Genomic DNA, 24,399 nt, shown 5'->3' on the forward strand with positions numbered 1-24,399 from the left:
GGATATGAGCTATTATAAATATAAGTGTGGGCAACACATAATTTTCAATATACAATTTAAAATTGGTTAAAAATATTATAAGTGAGACTTGTAAAATAAGTAAGATCTATAATATATTATAATTTGATAAAGTTTCATTAATAATAGAGAGGATTTTCTTGTAGTTTAATTAACATTTCTCTCATGAATATACACTTATTTTCTCTTACCCTATTTTCACCTCATTTTTTTATCTTTATTTTCATCACAATACTTATACATTTATGACTTTTAGCTTTTTCTTTAACATCGACATAGACAATGACCATCGCCCAAATAATGTTTCACGAAGACCTAAAAGAACTAAAACAAGAAAAAAGCACAAGGCCAAACCAAGGGGATGCTAAAAGTAACCTACACTGTGCCAAAGAAAGAAAGATAACCTTAGGAGTCGCAGGCTATGACAAAATAGTTTCTCCTTAACACAGAAACATATCAGAATATTAATTATCTGTCAACGAAAATTCATTTTATTTAATTATCCACAACTACGAACATTTATTTTCAATCCATTACTTTACTCCACATATGTCCCACCAATAGATGAATTGAATGTTATTCATAACTGTCCAAGTGATTTTTTATCATCTAAAATTTCAACAATCAAGATTTTTGTCTTTGCTTCTTTCGTTGTGCATAAACTAAACAAGTAGTCATGACTCATGTGTGCACAAAGACAAAGACAAAGATACCCTTAGAAGTTAGAACGTCCAAACTCATTGCTAGCAGATACAGAAAAAGCCATCAATTAAAAAATCAAAACTCACTTATTATCAAGTGAAAGAATGAGGAGGGCTAGGAGGCAGAATAAATAGGTCAATTCTGCTTCAAAACTCGTGACAATTAGATATTGGTTGTCTCTGCTCAAATCCTGGCTCAAGTCACACTATGCTTTGGCCCTGAAAATGAAGGTAAAATACAACTTTTATAGGCAATGTCAAGATGTACAATATTATTGAGTAAAACATACAATTTCATACCCAAAAAGAGGAACTTGAGTTGATCAAGTCTGTGAAAAATGAAAATTTCTCCCCAGATCAGTCAACTTCAGGACAAACTAGTCCTTCTCTAACAATTTTCTTAAATTTGTCTAGTTCGTGATACTTTAGTTGCCATATATTATCAAGTTCACGTTGAAAGGAATAATTTGTCGAGTAGTTGCTAAATTCAGAAACCAAATTACATACACACAATTTTAGGAAACAAAACAAAAGTTGACTTTTGAGAATGAAATTGTATATTTACTCAATTATATATTAAATAATAATTTTGATACATTAGAGAATCAAACTCACAACAAGATCACTGGAGCCTATGGTAGCAAAGACCATGCTGATCAAGTCCTTGCCCATGGACCATGGTCCATGGCTAACAAACAGAACCAAAACAAGAAAGGAATAAACAGCACCTTACAATAAGGAATTTGATATGGTTGGAATTTTTGAGAGAGGGATCTTACAGAATTGTTTTTCTTTTTAACAACAATAAAACCCACCAACACTGTGTGGTGGAAGCATCTATATATGCAACTGATAGAGGTAGTGGAAGAAATTTCTAACAGCTTTACACCACCCATTTCAATTTTGTGGTGATGTTAGAGCATGTAAAGCTAACAGAGTTACTTGGCAACTGATGGCAAGGACTAAAACACAAAAATTTCTTGTATAGGAACTAAAAGGTAGAGTTTCAAGATATAAGAGAAAAATTGAAAAGTCTGGGCAAGTGTAGGGAACAAATAAATAATTAACCTTGTTTAATTTTTAACTTGATTTTCCTGTGCAACACACATGTGACATATTAATAATTTTCAAAGTTTTATTTCTTTAATTTATTCTTATAAAATAAAATAAAATATTTATTATTGATAATAAATATCAATTAGGTTCAAGCTTAAGCAAAAATGATGGTAATGATTTCAAGTAGAATCATTATACAGGTTATAAATTTATTGGAGAAAGAAATGAATACAGAGGGATGATGTACGATTAAGAGATAAGATAAACTACCTTAATAAAGAGACAAAAGAGGTAAAAACAATCAAGCTCATCAATACAAGAGAGTTGATTATGCTTAACAATATAGAAAGTATCACTAATTTTAATATCAAGTTCTTTGAATTAGATTATACCACACCAACTAACCTTTCTATATAGGAATCATGCTCTGTACTAACAACTATGGCATCACCAGCTACAATGTGAGATGGTACCTGTTTCATACAAAACTCATCTCTCAAATTTTGTTAACCTCATTGTAAAGGGACATCAAAATAAACCCATGTACAATAAGTAACAAAAGAAATTCCCACAGAAATAAAGGTTGACATTTAGAAGAAAAAAATATAAATGTTGCTTGTAACTATTGCATGAAATAATTAGATTTTCAAGGGCAGGTACACATTTGAGTAACTTTTTGCCAATTATTTACGCTATTAAATAAGTGCAGTATGAAAAATAAAGAATCATTTGACTTACTTCAACTGTAAGGCCATTGTCCAGTACTACCTTTTTATTCCTTAAATCAAGAAGGAAAAAACATTAGGGAAGAATGCAGATTATGAAGAAGCTTAGATGTTCCATCTAAGAAGTTTACTTTAATCAATGATATGTATAACAATCTCAGATGCAAATTACCAGTATGTAAATATTTACTGATACAGAAACAGATAAATAATCACACACAAAAATAATCAGCATCCTCCCACAAATTGAGAACTAAGCTTTCTAAGAAATATTACTAGTGTATGACTTAAAATGTAATTTATAACTAGTTATACTTATTGTCGATCAGATGGAGCAAGAGAGCAAACAATTTAGGGACTAATCTAATCAAATATTTTGGATGCCTAAAACTCCCTCTAAGGTCAAGGCTTCTGTATGGGCAGAATTACTTAATAAGTTAAAAAGAATTGATTTGATACAAATTGAAGATCTCACACTACTCTCTCCTGTGACGTGTGTTATGTAACAACCCAAGCTCTATAACAGTGGAAAATTATTCTTCAACTGTGAAGGCAGATAATTTCCTTCAAATTAACCTTTACAGACAATTTCTTTCCCTTAAATTTGCTTTGGGTTTGGGATAGGATTGTGTTTTTATGTTATCTTTGGTTGTCTGCCCATGGATGCTTTAAGGGAGTTACCATTTTCAGCAATCAGAGAGATTCGGTTGTTCTTTGTGTTTTCAAAAGTTTAGGCTTTAGAGGACACCTTATCGCAATTTTCAAGTTCCCACTTTCATAATACTTTCTTTCACTTCTTTTTTATTTTTTTGAAAGTCCTTCTCTTGTTACAATTTCTTTTCTGTCAAAAAGAAATTTGCACTTGGGAATTGAACTACAAGAAAACCTAAAACAGGTAAAAACACTTCCTTCTTCTGTCTTGTTTTCTTGCTTTCTGGGTTTACATCTGCTACCTAAGGTGGAAATTTAGAGGAATGACAAAAAAATGCGCTTATCCCAGCAAGTCTGTTCTTTAATTTGATGAAGATTGCAGCAGTTGACTGCGAACATTTACATAGCATATGAAAACTATGAATGAATGTAAAGTATGGTACACCTATTGCATAAACAAGAATGATTTGGGACAACCATGAGTTTTAGTATGGATCAAAGCTAAGAATCCAAAAAAAAAAAAAAACGAACGAATGTTTCTTGTACATAGGAAATAAATCAATAATTAATCCACAAGCACTAAAATAAAGACTAAGGTTGAGAAGGAGGAAAAGAGAGATAAAATAATATATATATATATATATATATAGAAAAGCTGTGAATAATAATACACTCTGATTAAAAAAAATGGTGTAATACAATAGAGAAAACACTAACCGTAATTCATACTGATAGTAAAGTCCTAATCATAATTAAACAAGGAAAAAAATCATGAAATATGGAAACCACCAATAAGAGATTGTCTAAGAAACTCTAAAATATTATGACACAATAATGATATTACGATATATTTAGAAAATCTAACAAAGATCTAACTGGTTGGTGTTCTAGGGTATACAAATCAGTACCCTCCAAAAGAAGGTTGAAGATTAGAAACTTATTTCAAGCCAGAAGGGAAAAATGATCAAGAAAGAAGTCTGGACAGAACAACAAATTGAAGAAAATATGTCAGAAATATGCATGGTTCCTTAGGCATTACAAGTTGCAGAATGCAGCCTTGAACTAACCTCATTATGTAGAAGATAAACACACAGAAATTAGGTAATATGTTTAAACCAATAAGAGAGCGGTTTGTAAGATAATATGCTAGCATGTTTCATCAGAAAATGTTACAAGACATACACAAAAATAAAAGGAGAAAAATGCAATTGGGAAGATACAATATCAAGTATATTCTTTAAGTACAAATAGTGAATAATGACACACACCTCGAAGTGGCTGCAATGGCTTCCTTGACAATACATGTTACGCGTTTTGGAACTGATGCAGATAAAGGTTTGTCGTCATAAAAATGTACCTTAACTTTCATTTCATCTGCCAACCAAGCAACAAAATGATAATCAACTAGTAATAGAAGGCAAGATTGAACCAAGTCCTAGTTAGATCCATGAAAACAAAAATTGATACTTGGTGACTACCAAAGGAGAGTAATTTTATTAGAGAAAATACAATGAGAAAGGAGAATAAGATCCTCCTAAACATAACTAAAGCAAGAAGAGAAAGGGAGTGGAAGGAAAGAAGAGTTTTGAAGGCACAAAAAAGTAGCAAGCGAACTTGTCCATAAATGTAGAGCCACTAATAGGCCATTAACACAAGCATATAGGAGAAGGAAAAAAGGGGAAGAGGCGGTTGAATCAGGCCAAGAGGGGCAAGGAACAGAGTCTGGTAGAGGAAGTTGGGAAACAATTCAAATTTGTAATTTCAAATCTCTAGGATTATTGTTTATATTTAAAAAGATATTATCTTATCTTTAGGATTTGTTTAAATTTTATTAAGATATTATCTGTAAATTAGAGATTTGCTTCCCCTTTTAACATTAAGATGGGTCTATAAATAGAGGCCCTTCAGATGAGAAGAATCACCCAGCCTGAAGAAGGGTCACCACCCTTAGTGAGAAAGGAGGGTCATGTGAAGAGAGGGGGTTTACAAGCTTGTCCAAAAAACTTGTGATGAGGTTCTGGATGTAGGGATGAGGGCCTGAACCACGTTAAACAAATTTGAGGTCGTGGATGTAGGCATGAGAGTCTGAACCACGTTAACAATATAAATTGTGTGGATGTAGGGATGAGGACACGAACCACATTAAATAAATTTGTGATCTTTTTCTATTTAATCTTATGGTGTTGCCTTTTGGTTTGTGGTGTGTTTTCTCATCAATATGAATAAAGAGATGTCTGTGTTTTCCCTCAACAGAGGAGAGAGAGGGGTAAATAAAAGGACAAGTGGCATGAGAGGAGTGAATAAAAGGGATTCTGCTACTGATTGAGAAGAGCAGACATAAAGGAGGAGGAATGGAATGGCAATGGATATTCACGAATTACAATTGGTTGGCAGTCGGGTAGCCTTTTGACTGGGTTAGGAAATTTCTTGCTGCAAGTATTTTCCATTTGTATTTCAGTTTTGTTCATCTAAGGAGCTGAATTCTGCTAGAGAAACTCAGTTCCCATCAATCCAATCTTCTCAAAATTCAGTCTTAACAGCAACAAAGGAAGGCTACAAATGCAAACTTTTACAATAAAATATGTGAAGAAACCACAGATGAGTTGGAAAATGAGGGGATGACACTATATAAAATTATAAATACAGCAGAGAACAAGGGTGAAATAAGAAAACTAATGATAGTGATCAAGAATGTGATTAAAACACTACATTGACTAGAACAAACTTCAAATGTCTTGCATCATGGTAGCATTGAGATGACAAAACACAGAGGAGATACTTAATGGTTACAAAGCTATAGAAGACAGCTCTGAACCCTAACAACAGCAAGTGGTTATCTAAGACTCCAAGTTAAGGAGAAAGTCAACACTTGGCCATGCAAAATTCAGGGAAACACTTGCGAGCCAGTCATCACATTCATTATGTAGCAATTGAATATTGAATTTGATATCTACACAAAAGAAGGTGGAATTTCCAATAATTCATAAAAATTTATTAGCATTGATGACAATATGAAAAAATAATTGTTGGCACATTAGTAGGTCAACAAAATAAATTGGCAATCGAAAAGCACTAAATGTTCCATATAAATTGTTATCTTAGTATCCTTTAGATTATGAGCACCAAGCACAGTCGAAAAGCTCTATATGCTCCATATAAATAGACAGAAAAAGAGCAGTAATCAAGGATTGAACAGTGTTAATTTTTATCCACCTCGTAGATATAAGCAATCCTTGTTGAACAAGTCCTTGGAAACTTCAATTTGATCCAATGTGTCAGGGCTGACCACAATTACAAAGAGAAACAACATTAATAACTTTGCTCAACAAGAATCTCTTACCCCCAACAGCTTAGAATGATATACTGACAGCAAAATAGGATGAAAGATGTAAAAACTCACTCCATCAATACAACAGTTCCATCACTATCCATGCACATAAACATGAAAGTCTTTTCCTGAACGTAGACCCCTGCAACAGGTAAGTATTACAAATCAATTATCACCAGGTGTGAAGACCCTTAGCAAAACACTAACTGGAAAAGGCAGATATTGCCCCACATCTTTCATTTAAATTAAAAGATGTAAGTGTGGAAAATGTACAATCTTCACACAGATTATTGGATTTGAGAACAACACACTCTGCTAGACACCTTAAAACAGAGTCTAGATTTATTCTGATTATGTACAGCTGTATCTCTGAATTGGTTTCCCTATTTTTGTAATTACTCCTTGATCTAGTTTCCCTATTACGATAATTACTCCCTGATTGGAATGATCTCCAAGCGAGAGAAAGAGCTTGCAAACAGAGAAGAAAGAACACTTATGTTGTAACAAAGAATAAAGGACAGAATAATCCTTGCAAGGGCTTCCCTTTAACAGAAGTTTTCCCCTTTTACAACCAACCCACTGCTACATTTACAAACTAACAAATCTACCTGACTCTCTTCTACCTCTCCAACTATCGAAGCTAATTCCATACTCCTGAGTCCTGAATATTTTAAGTGCCCAACAACCCCACTTGCATAAATATTCCAAATACTCTGTCACTCTCTGGGCCCCTATTAATGTCATCTAAATGTTCAAACATTGTCCTCAAGGTAAGAATTGAGGATTTCCCTAGAAAATGCATGCATGGGTTGTTCTTCATTAACTTGCTTTGCAACATAAAAATAGAGAATCCCGGCCATAGCAAAAAGATACCAACAATGGTATTAGGATTAACAACTAAATCTACAATTACTCAGAAATTTGCATTTAAAATGTTATATATACAAGGACATACTTTCAACATCCTCATCGGTACCCATTCTTTGTGTTACCTTGTTTCCCTGGTCAATGTCACGAAGTTCTACCTATTATCAAAAACTTTTGGTTAGGAACGTAGTTTAAAGTAAGAGTCTAGAAGTTACAACATACAACTATATGTGATAAAAATAGCACAAGTAAGAAAGGCATTGGGCAAACCATGCAAAATAAGATTTCCTTTAATCATGGGTACTTCCATTAATAAAACTTGGCAGACAAGTGCCATCATCTAAATATATAACAAGGGATTTTTCTTCTTTTTCTTTTTATAAAACCATGTAACAAGTTTTTATACACAACCAAATAAGAAATAGCATGTTAGGATAAAAAAATCACAACCTAAATCAACACCCTCTTAGGAAAGCAACATTACTTAAATCAGATTAGTTATCTGTTAGTGGATACATGACATATGTGCTTTTGCACACTATTAGCTGTTGTAGTAAGTTCAGTAAATCTGTTTGTAACAAACTGGTTCAGAAGTGGTTGCATTATCAGTTGACACAACTGTCTGCCAATGTCTCAACAGTTTCTATATATTCTTAAGCTCAATGCAAGGATAGAGAAAATAACAATATTTAGATTCTCAAAAATATTCTGTTTTTCTCTACTCTTTAATCTTTGTCTTTCACTTTCTTTTATTTTCCTTCATTTTCTCACCTTGTAACAAAATGAAACACTACAAATCTATGAGATTCTGTCTAACATCTATGGTAAGGTCATGAAAAAATATTACTTTATCAGTTAGTAGTTGATAAGGAAAACTGTTTTCCTGTTACTTATGTGTTATTTTTTCAATACAATCTGAGTGTGTACATAGCAAACAACTTCATATATACTCCCTCCATTCCTTTTTATAAGACCCTTTTCAAAAAATTGTTTGTCCCTTTTTACAGGATCCTTTTCTAATTTTCTGTTGCATTAATTATTTTTTCCTGAAGTAACCATAATTAATTAACAATTTTTTTAGCCAAAAAAATAATGAATGCTAAAATTAATGAGATAAACTCTTCCTCTCTGTCTCTCTCTTATTAGGATTGGAGAAGATGAGTAGCAATTAGGTAAGAAGCAATTAACTAAGAGAGAGAGATGATTAATTTCAGAAAACAATAAGGGTAACTCCAGAAGAACATTATAAATAATTGACAAATATAATGTCACTAACTAAATTAATCAATTTTCTTAAAGGGTGTGAATTAGTTGAAAGAGTCTTATAAAAGGGGATGGAGGGAGAGCATCTATAACATTTGGGTTCAAGTAAATGTATACATAAATCAATAGAAGTCTTTTTTAGTTGGACATATGTGGTTTCATTATGGAGAATAACTTGTTAGCGTCCAAGCATTTATAAAAACAAAAAGTAGTTAACTATGACTACATCAGTAAATTGTTATTGTCTATATACAACTCATTTTCTATTCACTTTGTTTGCCACCTTTTTTATAAACGGAGTAAAATAAGAAAGTTCTCAGAATTATTGATGAAAGTTTCTTATGCCAAGGAGGTTGTGCAGTATACAGGGCATACTATATTGCGCAACAAGGAGTTGGTTCTATGTGTCAAGTTATATCTCAAAGAGGGTGCAGAAAATGTGCAAAAAAACGGTTTTCTTAGACACAATGACCAAATAGCCTTCCCATTAGTTGCCTTTAAAATAAATACAATAATAATTGCAGACAAACATTATGTGATAGTGTTCACTATGCTAATTCTCTTTTCCTTACTTAAGGAAGTTGAATATGTTGCATCTGTGCACATAATACAATATTCTATTTCGAAAACAAATTGAGGAAAAAGTGAATTAAGATAAGGAAAAAGTTAACCTTGATTGTGGCTTTTCCTCTTCCTTCATGAGAGTGATCTACTTTAAGAACCTGATGAAGAGGAAGTGATGGATAACAAGACTTAATTGATACTATTTGACAATATTTTGGTCGAGTAATAAGTAGTAAATACCTCGTAAAAGTGCCCTGGAAGCAAACATGTCCAGCACAATAAGAATGCAAAGTGAATTTGTTAGAAAGCATAACATAACTACACGTGCCTAATTGAATCATATCATCAGTGTAAAATTCAATAACCCAAAAAGCAAAGGAACCTTGTTTTCCAATGATATTTCCGACTTTAATCTGCACCATATGAGACAATAATTATCTTAAAATTCATACAAACAGTTGTTTGTAATTGAATAACAGTGTAGTGCATGACCATTAAACTCAAAGTTAAAAGATGCATACATACATCAGAACCAGATACTTTGATTCCGCGACATTGAGAGGCAGACCATGGAGAGGTGAACAAGTTGGTAGCGATGGAGGAAGCAGAAGGTGGTGACGGAATGAATGGTCGCGGAGAACAAGAGGAAGAATGAAAATAGGATGAAAGTCTGAAAAGAGACTTGGTGTTGGAATTGGAAAGCCTATGCCTCAGCAACAGAGCTTGCATTGTCTCACTTTACTTTGGTCGATCACAAACCCTTGAACAGGTTAGAATGCAAAGGAAGGCACAATACCTTTTTCCAGAAAAAACTGATGCCAAAATCTGTGACTTTACTCAAAGTAAAAGTTAAAGAAATTGTGGCATTAGTCATTGAACTAAGAATGCAATGAATAATGGGTTTATAAAACTTTACATAGCTTAAGACGGAATTCAGATTACTTCAATGTTGCAATTGCAGCATATGCCTTAGTAAGTGAACCTGAAACATAAGAGTAAAGTAACAATCACAAACCAATCAGAAAGTATATCTAAATTCTCAATCATGAAGCAAAACAGAAAATAGAAGAAGAAAAATATAAATTAAGAAGAGAAATTGTTACCTGAATACGGTGCGAAACCGGAAATGACAGAGCTGCGAGATGAAGGAGAAAGATGGGACTTACGGCGTTTTTTCGATTTATATTTAGCTTCTTTAGGTCGAAACGACGTAGTTTTAAGGAATTTTAAAAAGTAAATAAAAGAAGCATCGGCCTTTTTGTTTTACTTACATGCTGTTTAATTACCATTTTGGTTTTTTAATTTATTTTTTTATGTTTATTAAATCTTTTTGTTTTTTAAAATATTTAATTTAGTCTCTTAATTTATATATTACATTTAATTTGGTCTTTTATTACTTTTGAAAGTGTATTTACCAAAATCTGGAGTTATCTTACATCAGGATGTACATAGTCAAAGTGGGCTCCACAATCTCGTACATCAAACTAAGAGTATCTTTTGTTAAGAGGACAAGAGAGGAGACCTATAAAACAAAGGACTACAACGCTCAAACAAGTACGTGAGTTAGGTGAGAATGAGTGAGTGAAAAAGGTGAGATAGAACCTGATACTTATAGAATGGAGTAGAAGCTGCGAGTCCTTATTTGTAGGAGTTGTTATGGTAGTATAATAGCACTTGCAGATAATTACTAGCTAGTAGATAATAGTTAATAGATAATTGCAACTTACAGATAATGTGTAGCTTATAGATAATTGAATACCTACCATGAGATAAAGAGGTTATAACATTCAAATAATGAAATGGTTAGAGATAACCTATCGGTTTGGGAGTCCAGCTACTAATGGCATGACACTCGTGCTCCTATGCCACGGATGACATGTGTATCAAAGTGTCATGTAGCTTGTCACGTGTATTTTGTGGAGCCTGGACAACACATAGGCCCTTAAGCTCTGAGCCGGCTTTTGGGCGAAAGAAGTTGTCCCATGTCGAGAGTAGACTATATTGACAAATAGGAAGGTCACGAGTGTCGAGTCCCTAAACATGGACAAGTGTTGTCCAGTGTTGAGAATGATAGCCTCGACAGGTGCAAGAGTTACAAGTTGTAAGGCTTGTCAAGCCCCTTAACCTGGATAAGGGTTGTCCGAGCTACTTCTATCAAGTTTCCGGGGTGGACATGCTTTTGGTTTTGCAAGTGAAATCAGACATGTCAAGTGGGTGGAGTCTCTGTATTTGAAAATTTTGTTTTTTTCTGACCGTTTGAGAATGCATTGAACACAAGCATTTCATTCGTTTTTTGTTGTGGTCGAGTGCAACACACATGCATTGCTCCTGCATATGTGTCACTCATGGAGTGGACACGTACTGGAGACACAGTACATAGGTGAGTGGGGCTCCATCATGGTGCAAAATTTTAGGGTGTCATTTCAGCTCCTGCCAGTTACCAAAAAGTTGCGCCTCCACTTTATATGGAGTGGACGTTTGATTTTTTATCACCACTATTTTTGAATTTTTGCTTTCTCTTTCTCGAAATTTCTTTGCGATCGTTGAGATTTCCCTCTTCCTTTGTTTGTCTTCTTCATTCTTTAAGGTACATTCCCTTCACCGATGTCTTTCATCTCCAACTTTGCCATGGGCATGGGCAGCAGTGACTCCAGGTTTTGTGCCCCTTCTCCGGGTTTTGATGAACCTTCCTTGATACCTGTCTTGCTTGATAGCTTATTTCACTTGTGTTGCTTAATAACCATGTTCATATCTTGGAAATTCTGCATATCTTAAGGAAACGCTTTTGGTTGAAAGCATTGCTTGCCACTTGTGTTCATGTGATTGAATGCTTTGGAACAAACACAATTTTGAATAACCACTATGATTTTGTCACTTGAGGATAAGTGAATTGTTCTTTCTTTGCTTGAGGACAAGCAAAACTGTAAATTTGGGGGAGTTTGTTAGTCATCATTTACGACTAACTTTTGTATTGAAAAGTTTCGTGAAATTTATATCTTTTCCCCAATTTATGGTTCTTTTTGTAGGTTTGTTCATATTTTTATGTTTAGTTTAATTTCACTCAGTAGATATTCCCAATATTGTGAATTAATGTGGTTCAACTTCAGTTCAGGCTAAAGGATGAAGAAGAAGAAGGTTGAAGCAGTTGGTGTCTCGCTAAGCGAGGCATATGCGCTTAGCAAGTAACATCTGCTAAGCGAGGCACTCAGCTCGCTTAGCGAGTTGGGAGAATCTGAAAGAGAATCTTCCCTTCATGCACACGCTCAACGCGCCATCAGTTCACTCAGCGAGCCATTTGTCTCTTCTCGCACTCAGCGTACCCATCTCGCTAAGCGAAAATTCACTAACTCGCGCTTAGCGAGAAAATGGCGCTAAGCGAGCCTTCAGGATCAAAAAGCCCTTAAAAGACTGAAGTTGGCAAAAAAATGAGAAAGTTTTGGGGAAGGAGAGACACCACAGAGGAGAGAAAAGCTTGAATGAAATGCCTCAGCTTTCAAGAGGATTTTAGGTTTAGGAGTGATTGTTAGGTTTTTAGAGGTGGAGGAGACATCCCCACCACTTTGTAATCTTAATTTTTCCTCAAAAACCTCATCTTGCTGCTGAAAGGTGCTAACTTGCAATGGAAGGCTAAATCCCTTGTTGAGGATTTCTGCTGAGCTTTGATGTAAAACTCTTCACTATCTATTTAAAGTTGTTTTTATGTGTTCATTGCTTCTATCTGTATTTAATTCTTGCATGCTAGTGGCTTGATCACCCATTTGTGTGTAAAGTTAAGATTTTTAGCATTGGGAAGTGCTTTAAATCGTTAGAACTTGATAAAGCATGCTAGAGAACTATATGTCTGGAGACGAAGTGTAGGGATTTAGTTTATAATATGTCGTAATCTTAATGCAATTCGTTTAGGCTAAGTTCAACGAGGAATCTAGAACGAAGTTTAAATAAAATTAGACTCATTCACTAGAGGGATCTTGGTTTGAGTAGTTGTTTCCGACATAGAACACATAAACAACCTTAAATAGAGAAAAATACTTAATAACATCAAGTAGGTTCAGTAGAAAGACCCAACATTTTTAATCATCTGTTTATCTCTCACCTTTAGATAGTTAATTTTGTAGTTAAATTATAAATGTAAACATGACTTCTTTTTATATTTATTGGCTTTATACAAATGTTTACTCACTGAATGAAAGCTCTATGAATGAAACAAGTTTCCTGTGATTCGATACTTGGTTCTTACCGTTTTATACTACTTGTGTGGCTCAGTACACTTGCTGATTAGTATCGCAATTGGGAGAGTGCGGAACAGAAGTGAGACCTTGACGGTCTTATGTGAAATAGAGAAATAGATGACATGAAATCATCTTAGGTTTGATTTGAACATGGTTAAAGGTCTTGTCACTCATCTGGTGATGCTTCCTTTGGCTTTGTGGAGCTTCTCACCTGAGGTCGATGAGGACTTAGTATGATTTCCACCTGGTTTAAGGTCTTGCTGACCAATGTGGTGGTAATTCATTTTGCCTTATGGAAGTTGGACCATTGGCTATATTCATCATAGTTCCAAAGGAGTGAGCTTACCAAGGGCGTGCCTTGGATTTTTGTACGAGTGTGTACCAAGGATGGACTTGGGTTTCTAGTGTTCCTGTAGACTTGTATTCTTGCACAGATAAAACTTAATAATAGGGAAACGTACAAGGACAAACCTTGCGTACCTTAGATTTCAGCGAATGCAAAATTTGGCAACAGAGAGGCTCATTAAGGGTGGACCTTGAGTTTAACAAGCTTTGGACCATAGACGCATTCGTCTTGGGTTTTGGCAAGGCTCACCAAGGGTGGACCTTGGGTTTGACAAGCCTGTAGAGATGTATTGAGGCTCACCAAGGACGAACCTTGGGTTTGACGAGCCTTTGGAGATACGAGACTCACCAAGGGCAGACCTTGGGTTTGACAAGCCTTTGGAGAAGCGGGACTTACCATGGGCGAACCTTAGGTTTGATGAGCCTTTGGAGATGCGAGACTCACCAAGGGCAGACCTTAGATTTGACGAGCCTTTGGAGAAGCGAGAGTCACCAAGGGCAGACCTTGGTTTTGACGAGCCTTTGGAGAAGTGAGACTTACCATGGGCAAACCTTCGGTTTGATGAACCTTTGGAGATGCGAGACTCACCAAGGGCAGACATTGGTTTTGACGAGCCTTTGGAGAAGCTAGACTCACCAAGGGCAGACCTTGGTTTTGACGAGCCTTTGGAGAAGTAATACTCACTTAGGGTAGACCTTGGGTTTGCAAAGCCTTTGGAGATGCAAGACTCACCAAGGATGAACCTTGGGTTTGATGAGCCTTTGGAGAAAAGACCAGGGACGCGTCTGTCTTGTGTTTTGTCAAGGCTCACCAAGGACGGACCTTGGGTTTAACAATCTTTTGTAGAGTTGACACAAGAAAATTATAAAAGGTGAAGGGTTGTAGAATTTTATTCAATGTAGTCAATTGAGTTTGAATTGCCTTTTTTACCCTAGATGTGCCTCTTTAAAACCTCCCAAGCCAAAACCCTAATTTTTCTCTTTTGGGACAAAAGACTTGAGTAGGAAAAAAAGTACAGCACTCGACCTTGCAGTAGGTCAACTGAAATAGATCTTTAGATGGGTAGCATTCCATGTTCTCTAAATTGCTTTACCATCTAGTTCTTGTAGCTTGTTTGCTCTGTTGTCTAGGCTTGATACAACTCTGAATAGGCCTTCCCAATTGGGTCCAAGCTTTCTCGCTCGAGGATTTTTTCTAGCTTTATCTTAGACTCATCATACGAGGTCACCAGGTTGAAAGGCTCGAGATTGAACCTTTGTATTGTATCTTCTTGATGCTCAGAGCTTGGTGGTCTCTTCTTTGATTCTGATCATCTCTTGGACTTCTTCCTTTGTCTCTAGTTCCACCCACATGTTCTCCTCATTGTGTTGTTCCTATAACAACAACCTCCTTGTCGATGGTTCCCCGACTTCGATGGGGACCATGGCGTCTATGCCATATGTGAGTCGGAAAGGAGTTTCATTGGATGTTGTCTAGGGTGAACAATGATAAGCCTAGAGTATACTGGGAATTCCTAGTTCCATAGACTCTTAGACTTGTCGAGTCTAGTGCGCAAGGCCTTGAGGATGACTCTATTGGTTGTTTCTACCTGACCGTTAGTATGGGGATGCTCGACAGACATTACGAGGTGCCTGACACCAAGCCTTGCCAAGAGTTCTTCATAAGCCAAAGCTTTGAATTGAGTGTCGTTGTCGGTGACGATGGTGTAAAGGAGGCCATATTTGCATATGAGGTGTTTCCAAGTGAATTTTTCCGCCTCGCTAGCTAAGATTTCACATAATGGCCTTGCCTCAATCCATTTGGTGAAGTAGTCGATGACAACTAGTAAATATTTGGCTACTTCTGGGGCTTTTGGCAACAATCCCAGTATGTCCATTCCTTACATAGCGAAGGCCCTAGGGGAGCTCAAACAGCGAAGATTGTCAGGAGTGATGCGTGGAACATCTGCAAATTCCTGGTATCATCTGCACCTCTTCGTGAAGTCGAGGGTGTCTACCCTGAGTGTCGGGCAAGTCGACTTCCATCCCCCAAACTGTTAGAAAACAAAAGTTCTTTTTTTTCATTAGATCCTTTTTCTTTTCATTAGATCGTAGCTTAGATTTGTGCCAAGGTTTGAGACGAAAAGGAAATAATATCTTTATCTGAATACCATCTGTTAGCCATTTTTTTTGGAAATTCTCTTTCAGATAATTGAACACCATTATATGTGCATTTAATATACATTTCTCTCTTCCAATCCCTAAAATCTTTCGACCATTCGGGAAATTGAAAAAATAGTATACGAGCAATATTTTGGCCAATAGTAGCTGGCGCGCACCACTTTGGTTGCAAGGGAACATCCCTCAGTATGAAGGCTGCAAATCCCTTCATGAAGTTTTCTTATGACATAGTCTTCCTGTTGGTTGTTTAGGCATTTAAGCAAAGGTGTTGTCAACCCTCTTTTGAATAGTTCACCCTCAAGGATGACGTAGTAGCTAGCCTTCTGTTTCAAACATCAGACTTTATTCTCATCTGGTGGCAACTCTCCTTGAATAAAAAAATTCTTATACAGGGTCATCCAGTCTTATTCCTCCTCTTTTCCATCCATAACCTCCTTAGTGTCTATGGTGGGAGTTTGGTGTGTCTCTTGGATTATGGTCTTAAGATGCCCAATCATTTTGGTGCCAACCATCTTGGAGAGCAAGTCTACTCTAGTGTTACTCTCCTTGGGTATGTAGTACATCTCAAAGCATTTGAAGTTGTCAATGAGAGTTTTCACAATGTGGTAGTACTTGAGCAACATTGTTTCCTTGGTCTGATATTTGTTTGCAACTTGCCCCTGGATAAGCTACAAGTTAGTGTAGCACCTTAGCTTTTTAGCCCCAACTTCTTTTGCTAGTTTTAGACTTGCTATAAGTGCCTCATACTCAGCTTGATTGTTTAAGGCTTTGAAGTTGAGCTTGAGGGCTTGTTTTGAAGTGACGTTGCCAGGGCCTTCAAGGATAATACATGTCTCGCTTCCCTTCACATTGGACGCATCATCAACATAGCGGTTCCACTAGACTAGGGTGGTTTGATCATTTCCAGCTAATTATGTCAGAAAAACTGTCATGAACTATGTCTTCATGGGACCATGAGGTTCGTACTGGAGATCGAACTCCGAAAGTTCTACAAACCATGTCTTCTTTTTGAAATTCTTTTTGCAACTATTTATATTTAAAGATATTTTTAAAATATTTTTAAAATATACAAAATTATTTTACCAAAGAAATAGTATCTAAGCAATAATTTGTCATGATTGGTTTTTATTCTTACCTTTCATTTTAATTTATAAATTTCAAAATCAAATTAAGATTTATTTTGACATTGAAATAATATTTTTATGAAAAATATTTTAAATTAAAAAAATCAGATATTGAAATTTTTATATTTAAAAATAGGTAATTAATTTATTTCATAAAAAAATAAGAATAGTTACACAATGTTTTTAATATTTTCTTTTGTTCCAAATATATTATATTTATTTAATTTGAAATTTTCATTTAATTATTAGAAAAATATATTAATAATAATTTATATGACATTTTATTTTCATTTTTTATATTTTTTGCATGAACTTTGAAATAAAACTGATAAATATTCTTTTATTGTTACAATGTTACTTTCTTGCAATATAAAATAGTTAAAATATCAAATATTAAAAAAAATTATTTACCCTTAAAATTGTGAAATTCCTTTTAATATTTATTATTTGAATTGAAATTGTAATTTTGGAAGATATATAAATTATGATTGAAAACTTGTAAAACTAGATTAATTTATAAAGAAAATATTTTGATAATTTTTAAAATAATCAAAATATAAAAGCAATGATATATGAAATTTAACTTTTAAATTATAAGAATTATTTTAATTGATCGAAAAGTTTTGAGTCTAATTTGTATATTTTTTAAACTATACCTATGACTTCTTAAACTTTTGAACATTACTAATAATGTTGGTAAGCAAATCTTTCAAAACTTATAATAAGAGCTTCAAATTTTCTATATTATTATAAAATATACAACTGAAACCTAATTTTTAAATTTATATTGTTATTGTGATTTTCTATAATTTATTAATTAGACGATTATTCTTAAAAGAATTCAGCATATGTGTTTTAATAAATGTGCACTTGATGCTGAAATTGTGCATTATAGATACCTATTAGGAAGAATCATAGAGAAAGGAAAACCAACAGAGTATTAAAGTGGAAAAGCCGAATCTTGAACAACTTAATTACTAGAACTCAATTGTATGTTGTTGTTTCTATTTTTACTTGGACGCCTGGGATGTTAACTTGACAATTGCTGCAATCACATAAGCAATGTTTCAAAATGTAGCTCTTAAATACAAATTGTGATTCATAATGCCTCGATGACTATCAGTTCCACCATCCAAGCACAACAAAACCACCATAGTGCCCCGCCCTGAGACTTAAGCACTCCTTCAAAACACAGAAATCCATCAACACCAAAACACAACTATGGCCTTAATAGAACACCGATACCATGGTGGATGTTGCGAGGTGCACCAGCCATATTTCTTGTGCACCCAGCAATAAAATTTAATTTCAAAAATGTCCTTCTTACTTTCTTCTTCCTTTTAAGTTTCTTTTTTTTTTTTACAGTAACACATTCATTCCTTCGTTTTCTCAATTTCTTGTGGTTTCATTGTCGTGAGAGGTGCATTGTGTCGCTTCGGTCAAGGTAAAAGTATTACGGAGGTGTGCCGATGGTGGTTGTGGCGGTGGTTGGTTTGGTTGTCAATACGTCGAAGATATGTCGGTGTTATTTTTTTCCGTAACATACGGATTAAAGAATCCGTAAGTTATATAAAACTTACGGATTGATTAATCCGTAAGTTTTATTATAACTTACGAATTAGTTAATTCGTATAAGTTATACAGATTACATAATCCCTATAACTCATACGGATTAAGTAATCCGTAAGAGTTATATGGATTACCTAATTTATATGAATTATATGGATTACGTAATCCGTATAATTCATACGGATTAACTAATCCGTATGAGTTATAAGGATTTTTATTTTTTAAAATTAAAATAAATATTAAATTTTTAATATTTTTAAATTATAAATATGTTAGTATGATTGTTAAAAAAATTAAATTAGTGTATAAAAAAATTATTTGTTTATTTATTTATTTGAAATGTAATTCGTATTATTGTTTTAAATATTTTTAAATAAGTGTAGATTGATAATTAATTTGTAATTATTTATTTTTATATTTTGGAAATGGTATTAATTGTAAAATTTACACTTGTAATTTATGTATAATTTATTTGAGTTGTTGTGGTCTAAAATTGATTGTTTTGTATGGTCATAATTTCATGAATTAGAATTAAGTTGAATAAAATAATTTTTTTTACTACGTATGGTTCGATTATAATTTTTTATGCATTATATGGTTATGAATTGTAAGTAGAAAAAGTTGATGTTATTGGTTTTTGATATATAGGGTTATCAATTTTAATGTTTTATTATCCGTATATGCAGTAAAAAATTACGTAGGATTTTGTGTGATAGTATATGTAGGGTGTGGTTAGGGGTTGTTTGTTTGTGATATTCAAACTTTTGAATGTGTTGTTAAGATGGACGAAGATCAATGGATGTATGACAATATAATGTCTGAAGAAGTTGATATGAATGAACAAACTGAAGACGAAACTAGTGTGAATGAAGAACATATTGATTGTTTCGATGCGTTCAATACTTCTCAGGTATTAATGTGATTTATTGTTATTAAATTAATAAAATGAATGTCCCTTTGAAGACTAAACTTATGTGGATTGCATTGTAGGTGTTTGCTACCTGATATGATGTTTTGAAGTGGGAGGAAGGACTGGTATGAGAGGAAGGACTTCATTTGTCTTAATTAGTTATGAAAGGAGTGGTCAGTATAGGTCTAGAAAAAAAAGATTTTGTAAAAAAAGATATTGATAGTAGGAAGTGTAGGTGTCCCTTTAAGCTTCGTGGGAAACCAGTGGTTGGAGGCCAAAGATGGATGATGAAGTTAATGTGTGGGAGTCATAATCATGAAATGACGAAGTCATTAGTTGGACATCCATTTGTTGGTCGATTGACTAAGGATGAAAAGACAATTATTGCTGATATGACAAAGTCAATGATGAAACCAAGCAATATTCTGCTAACGCTGATGGAGCACAATGCCAATAGTTGAACAACAATCAAACAAATATACAATGCAAGAAGTGCATATTGTTCTTCCATAAGAGACAGTGATACTGAAATGCAACAACTAATGAAGCTTCTTGAACAGGATCAGTATATTCATTGGCATAGATTAAAGGATGAAGATGTTGTATGCGATATTTTCTGGTGTCATCCTGATGCAGTGAAGTTATGTAATGTCTGTAATTTGGTATTTTTGATAGATAATATCTACAAAACAACAGGTACAGACTCCCGTTACTTGACTTTGTTGGTGTGACACCAAAAGGGATGACATTCTCTGCTGGTTTTGCCTATTTGGAAGGAGAGCGTCTAAATAATATGGTATGGGCTCTAGAACGGTTTCGAGGTCTTTCTCTAAGACATGATGCTCTCCCTGGAGTTATTGTTACCAACAGAGACATAACATTGATGAATGCAGTGAAAACTGTATTCCCTGAGTGTACCAACTTGTTGTGTAGGTTTCACATCGACAAGAATGTCAAGACAAAATGTAAATCCCTAATTGGTTAAAAAAATGCATGGGATTATGTCATGAATGTTTGGGGGAGTTTGGTTGATAGTCCTTCCGAGCATCAGTTTGATGATTGCCTTAAGAAGTTTGAAATTGATTGTTCACCATGCCCAATGTTTGTTGACTATGTCAACCAAACATGGACAATTCCCCACAAAGAAAAATTTGCTAAAGTCTGGACGACTAAGGTGATGCACTTAGGAACACAACAACAAACAGGTATGAGAATTTGATTTTTTTATTAGGGTTTAGGAATTAATGGATTTTAATTCTTGTATTTGTTTATTATTTTTTGTGTATTTCAAATGCAGGGTTGAATATCATCATTGGGCTTTAAAATGACTATTACAGAACAGTCTTGAAGACCTATGTAGTGTTTGGGAAGCCATGAACAACATGATCACGCTACAACACACTGAAATTAAGGCATCCTTTGAGACAAGTACACATATAGTTGGACATGTTTTTAAAGTTACCTTATACAAGAGGCTACTTGGTATGGTATCAAGGTATGCTTTAAATCAGATTGCTACTAAGTTTGAGCGTGTGCATTATGCTAGCAAAAACCCTTCTTGTTGTGGATGTGTCATGAGAACTATTCACGGTCTTCCATGTGCATGTGAGCTATCCAAATATGTTGTTGGTACCATACCACTTGAGACAATCCATATGTTTTGGCGGAGACTAAGTTTTTCAGACAAAGGGTTATATGAGCCCCAAGTGACCATAACCGAAGAGATGAAAACCATATCTAAACAATTTGAAGAACTTGATGTTTGTGGCAAAGTTACTCTAAAGAGTAAACTCCGGGAAATTGTCTACCTTGATCTAAACTCTATGTGTCCTCCTCCAGAAAAGGTCAACACCAAAGGTACTTAGAAGAAATCTATGACCAAACATCAAAGATCAACAAATCGTGATTCGTCTTACTAGGAGTATGTTGATGCTTTACATGCTGTGCAAAATAGTAATTCTTCAGTAAAGCGTAGTGCATCACCATCTGACCAGGCAATTCCAAGAAGGACCATGCCAATGTTGAATCTATTTCATTCGTTCATTCATGATTCCATTGAAAAAACTGTCGATGTCAAAGAAGACGATAACTATGGATATTGTGCAATTGATGCCTTATTAGGTATGGGTGAAGATTCATGGTCTTTGGTGTACAACCATTTGCTTAAAGAACTTGCCAAATGGTCTGATGAGTATATCAACCTCCTTGGTGGCATAGACAAATTTGAGGAATTAAAGAGGTCTTTACTTGTTGATGGATTATCCATGGTATGAAATTTATGTTTTGTTTTTTATTTAAAATTTAGTTTAAATAAATGTGATTCATATAGCTGGTTCATGCAAGTTACTATGGATAAGTGGATGAATATAACTGACATGGGATATGTCATTGCATCAAGGTTTAATGTTATCCTTGTATCATTGTCTCTGCAAAAAAGCATGACATTTTTTCCTCTTAGAAGTCAACCACCAATAGATTCTTTTATGCATCGCGTAATATGTATTGGTCACGTGTATGACACTTATTTTGTTCAGGTAGATTCATCATAATGTTGTTTTTAAATTTATGAAATTAATTGTGTTATCATAACTTGAAATTATTTGTGCATGTGTAATAGGTTTATTTAAGAGATCGTTATCCCTTATCGCCTCTAGCTTTGTTATGGTTTAGGAATTGTCATCTTTAGGCAAAGCAGTGACCAATTCCATATATTAGTAGAATGTAAGAGTACAAAAATTTGATGATGTTGATTTAAGTGAATAGTGAACATTTAGGTACCTATGACATTGTCATGTACTACAATAATATATAGTTGTTTCATTGGAAATTCACGTAATTATGTATTATACGTTACGTTAAAATGGATTAGGGCTACTATAATACCTAGGGTTTAGTGTTACGTACGTTGTTAGAGTTAACTGTACGTGAAAATTAGGGTTTAGTGTTATGCTTTAGGGTTAAATAATTTACGTTTGTCAATAGAAATATAAAAAACAATTCAAATAAAATTGCTAAAAGAAAAATGTTGTCAAATAAAATAAAATGATAAACATAGTCTATAAATTTTCCTAAAAAATTCTAAATTTCTTCATGCGTGATCCGTGCATCGCCTTTGTCGCGACCGCACATATACATTGTGATCCATAGTGACACCTCTAGCAATCCTTAGGCAGTCTTGCATGACATTGTATGTTTCTGTGCCTCCAGTCATTATCCTTAGGTTGAGCAACCGCTCCAACCTTTCAACTATTGCTTGGCAAGCCTCCTATGACATTCACAACAACAGATAAGGTATAACCATATTGCATGTTTAAATTAAATGAAATTAAGAGTAAGATGAATATATATGTTGCCACTGCATGTCTAGGATGCTTCATATCAGAAGGTGCATGGACAGGTGTTTCCTCCATAGCTGTTGCTGCCATCGAGTACTGAGGCATATCTGGTTCAACATATGTTTCATCTTGCATGACAGGTGGATGTTTGGGTGGATCCCCGGGTTGTGTCGACCTCATGAATGGATGCGAAATCATGTAGAACCAGTCCAAGTAGTCCGGTGCACATTGTCCAAGCACAACACAAATCTGGCCCACCGATTTAAGGTAGTTAGAGAAATACATCCATTTGTCGTCAATATTTTCCAAGCATAATCTTGAACCCGGAGAGTGTGGAAGAATTGTCTAAACATACACAAACTGCCACACAACCTTCTCTGGTCGGTGTATGACAACAACAGGACCCCATCGGATATGTCTAGAAAAACATGAAATCGGGTCGAAGTCTCTAACTGCACCGTGGTTAATGTAAGGCATCCAGCAAACATCAGCAATTGTCAGTCAATCTAAATGCTTCTGATACGTTGACGCTGGTAATGCCTTCGTAGAGGTCTAGCAGCAAACACGTGGTGACCTTTCATCATAGTCTTCATCCATAAAAGCCTCAGCAATAGATGAAAAATGCTCATAAATCTAACATTACACAAATTTTAAAAACAAAAAAATATCAAATCAAGACATAAAAAAATTAAATAAGAGTAAATGACAAGTACTTGTAATAGTGTGATATATCCAGCAAGTTGTCTGTTGTCACTGTTACAAGCATCATTCAAATTATCGTACATATGCACTAGGGCAACATCTCCCCATGCGTAGCTTCCACTCTGACTGAGGTCTCGAAAAGCGCCCAAGAACACCACATGCACGTGTGTTGCACTCTTGTTAGCAAAAAGAGTGCAACCTAGCAAATGTAGTAGATAAGCTCAAGCTGCTACAGTCCACTGTTCGACCTCACACTTGCTATAATAAATATCTTGTAACCAAGATAGTCGCACATATGCCCCATGACACTATACTGTGTAACATCCCAATTTTTGTAATCTAGATTAAAAAGGATTGTTATTTATAAATAAATAGAGTTTTAGAAAAATGATGAGATTTTATAAATAAATAAATAAGGAGATATAATTATTAATTAAAATAATGATTTGAGAGAAAATAAAAAGGGTATTTCATTTATTTGTCTGATAGAAAATAAAATAGAGTTTATTTTTATAAAATAAATAAATAAATATAGAGCAAATAATAGGCTGAGTACCCTAGGTATAAATAGTTATGTTAAGTCAGGTGTCTCTTTTTGGCCTCGTTTTCGTTTTTCCCCTTCTCCTCTCAAAACCCTTTCTTTTTCCCGCAACCCACCAAACCTGTCTCAGAAACATGACGATCTCGGACTCGTTCACCGTTGGATCATTCTGAAATTGGATTATCACGTTCGCAACCCAATTTCGAACATTCTCACCGTTGGGAATTTCAAAATCATATCTGATCTGAGAGAAAAACCCTTTGCATTGTAGCATTTTAATTTCCCGCAGAAATTGAAAACTATCTCGGTAA

At 34.6% G+C, this 24,399-nt stretch overlaps 1 protein-coding gene across 4 annotated transcripts; it reads right to left on the bottom strand.

Moving 5' to 3' along the window:
* Positions 1-530: 530 nt before the first annotated feature.
* LOC114409402 (elongation factor P) lies at positions 531-10,367 on the bottom strand. Of its 4 annotated transcripts, none has more exons than XM_028372845.1 (13): positions 10,277-10,367; positions 10,116-10,155; positions 9,699-10,004; positions 9,556-9,586; positions 9,414-9,427; positions 9,281-9,331; positions 7,435-7,504; positions 6,552-6,621; positions 6,365-6,432; positions 4,420-4,525; positions 2,514-2,553; positions 2,181-2,248; positions 531-938 (listed from the first exon to the last, which is right to left on the bottom strand). In XM_028372845.1, exons 3-13 carry the CDS (start codon positions 9,900-9,902, stop codon positions 926-928), a joined length of 735 nt encoding a protein of 244 aa, XP_028228646.1. In that variant the 5' UTR covers positions 9,903-10,004; positions 10,116-10,155; positions 10,277-10,367; the 3' UTR covers positions 531-925. The 4 variants fall into 4 exon arrangements, with proteins under 4 accessions (XP_028228646.1, XP_028228649.1, XP_028228647.1 ...); XM_028372848.1 differs by having other exon boundaries at positions 9,699-9,998; positions 10,090-10,155; positions 10,277-10,359; XM_028372846.1 differs by having other exon boundaries at positions 10,090-10,155; positions 10,277-10,359.
* Positions 10,368-24,399: the final 14,032 nt, after the last annotated feature.

The sequence above is a fragment of the Glycine soja genome, chromosome 4, assembly GCF_004193775.1.
Source record: "Glycine soja cultivar W05 chromosome 4, ASM419377v2, whole genome shotgun sequence".
Classification (NCBI taxonomy): Eukaryota; Viridiplantae; Streptophyta; class Magnoliopsida; order Fabales; family Fabaceae; genus Glycine; species Glycine soja.

Coding starts and splice junctions, on each gene's coding strand:
- LOC114409402 (XM_028372845.1), bottom strand. CDS start 9,902: ATGCAAGCTCTGTTGCTGAGGCATAGGCTTTCCAATTCCAACACCAAG. Junction 6,433..6,551: donor GGAACTGTTGTATTGATGGA/GTGAGTTTTTAC, acceptor AATTGTGGTCAG/CCCTGACACATTGGATCAAA. Junction 2,554..4,419: donor GCCATTGCAGCCACTTCGAG/GTGTGTGTCATT, acceptor TCTTGATTTAAG/GAATAAAAAGGTAGTACTGG.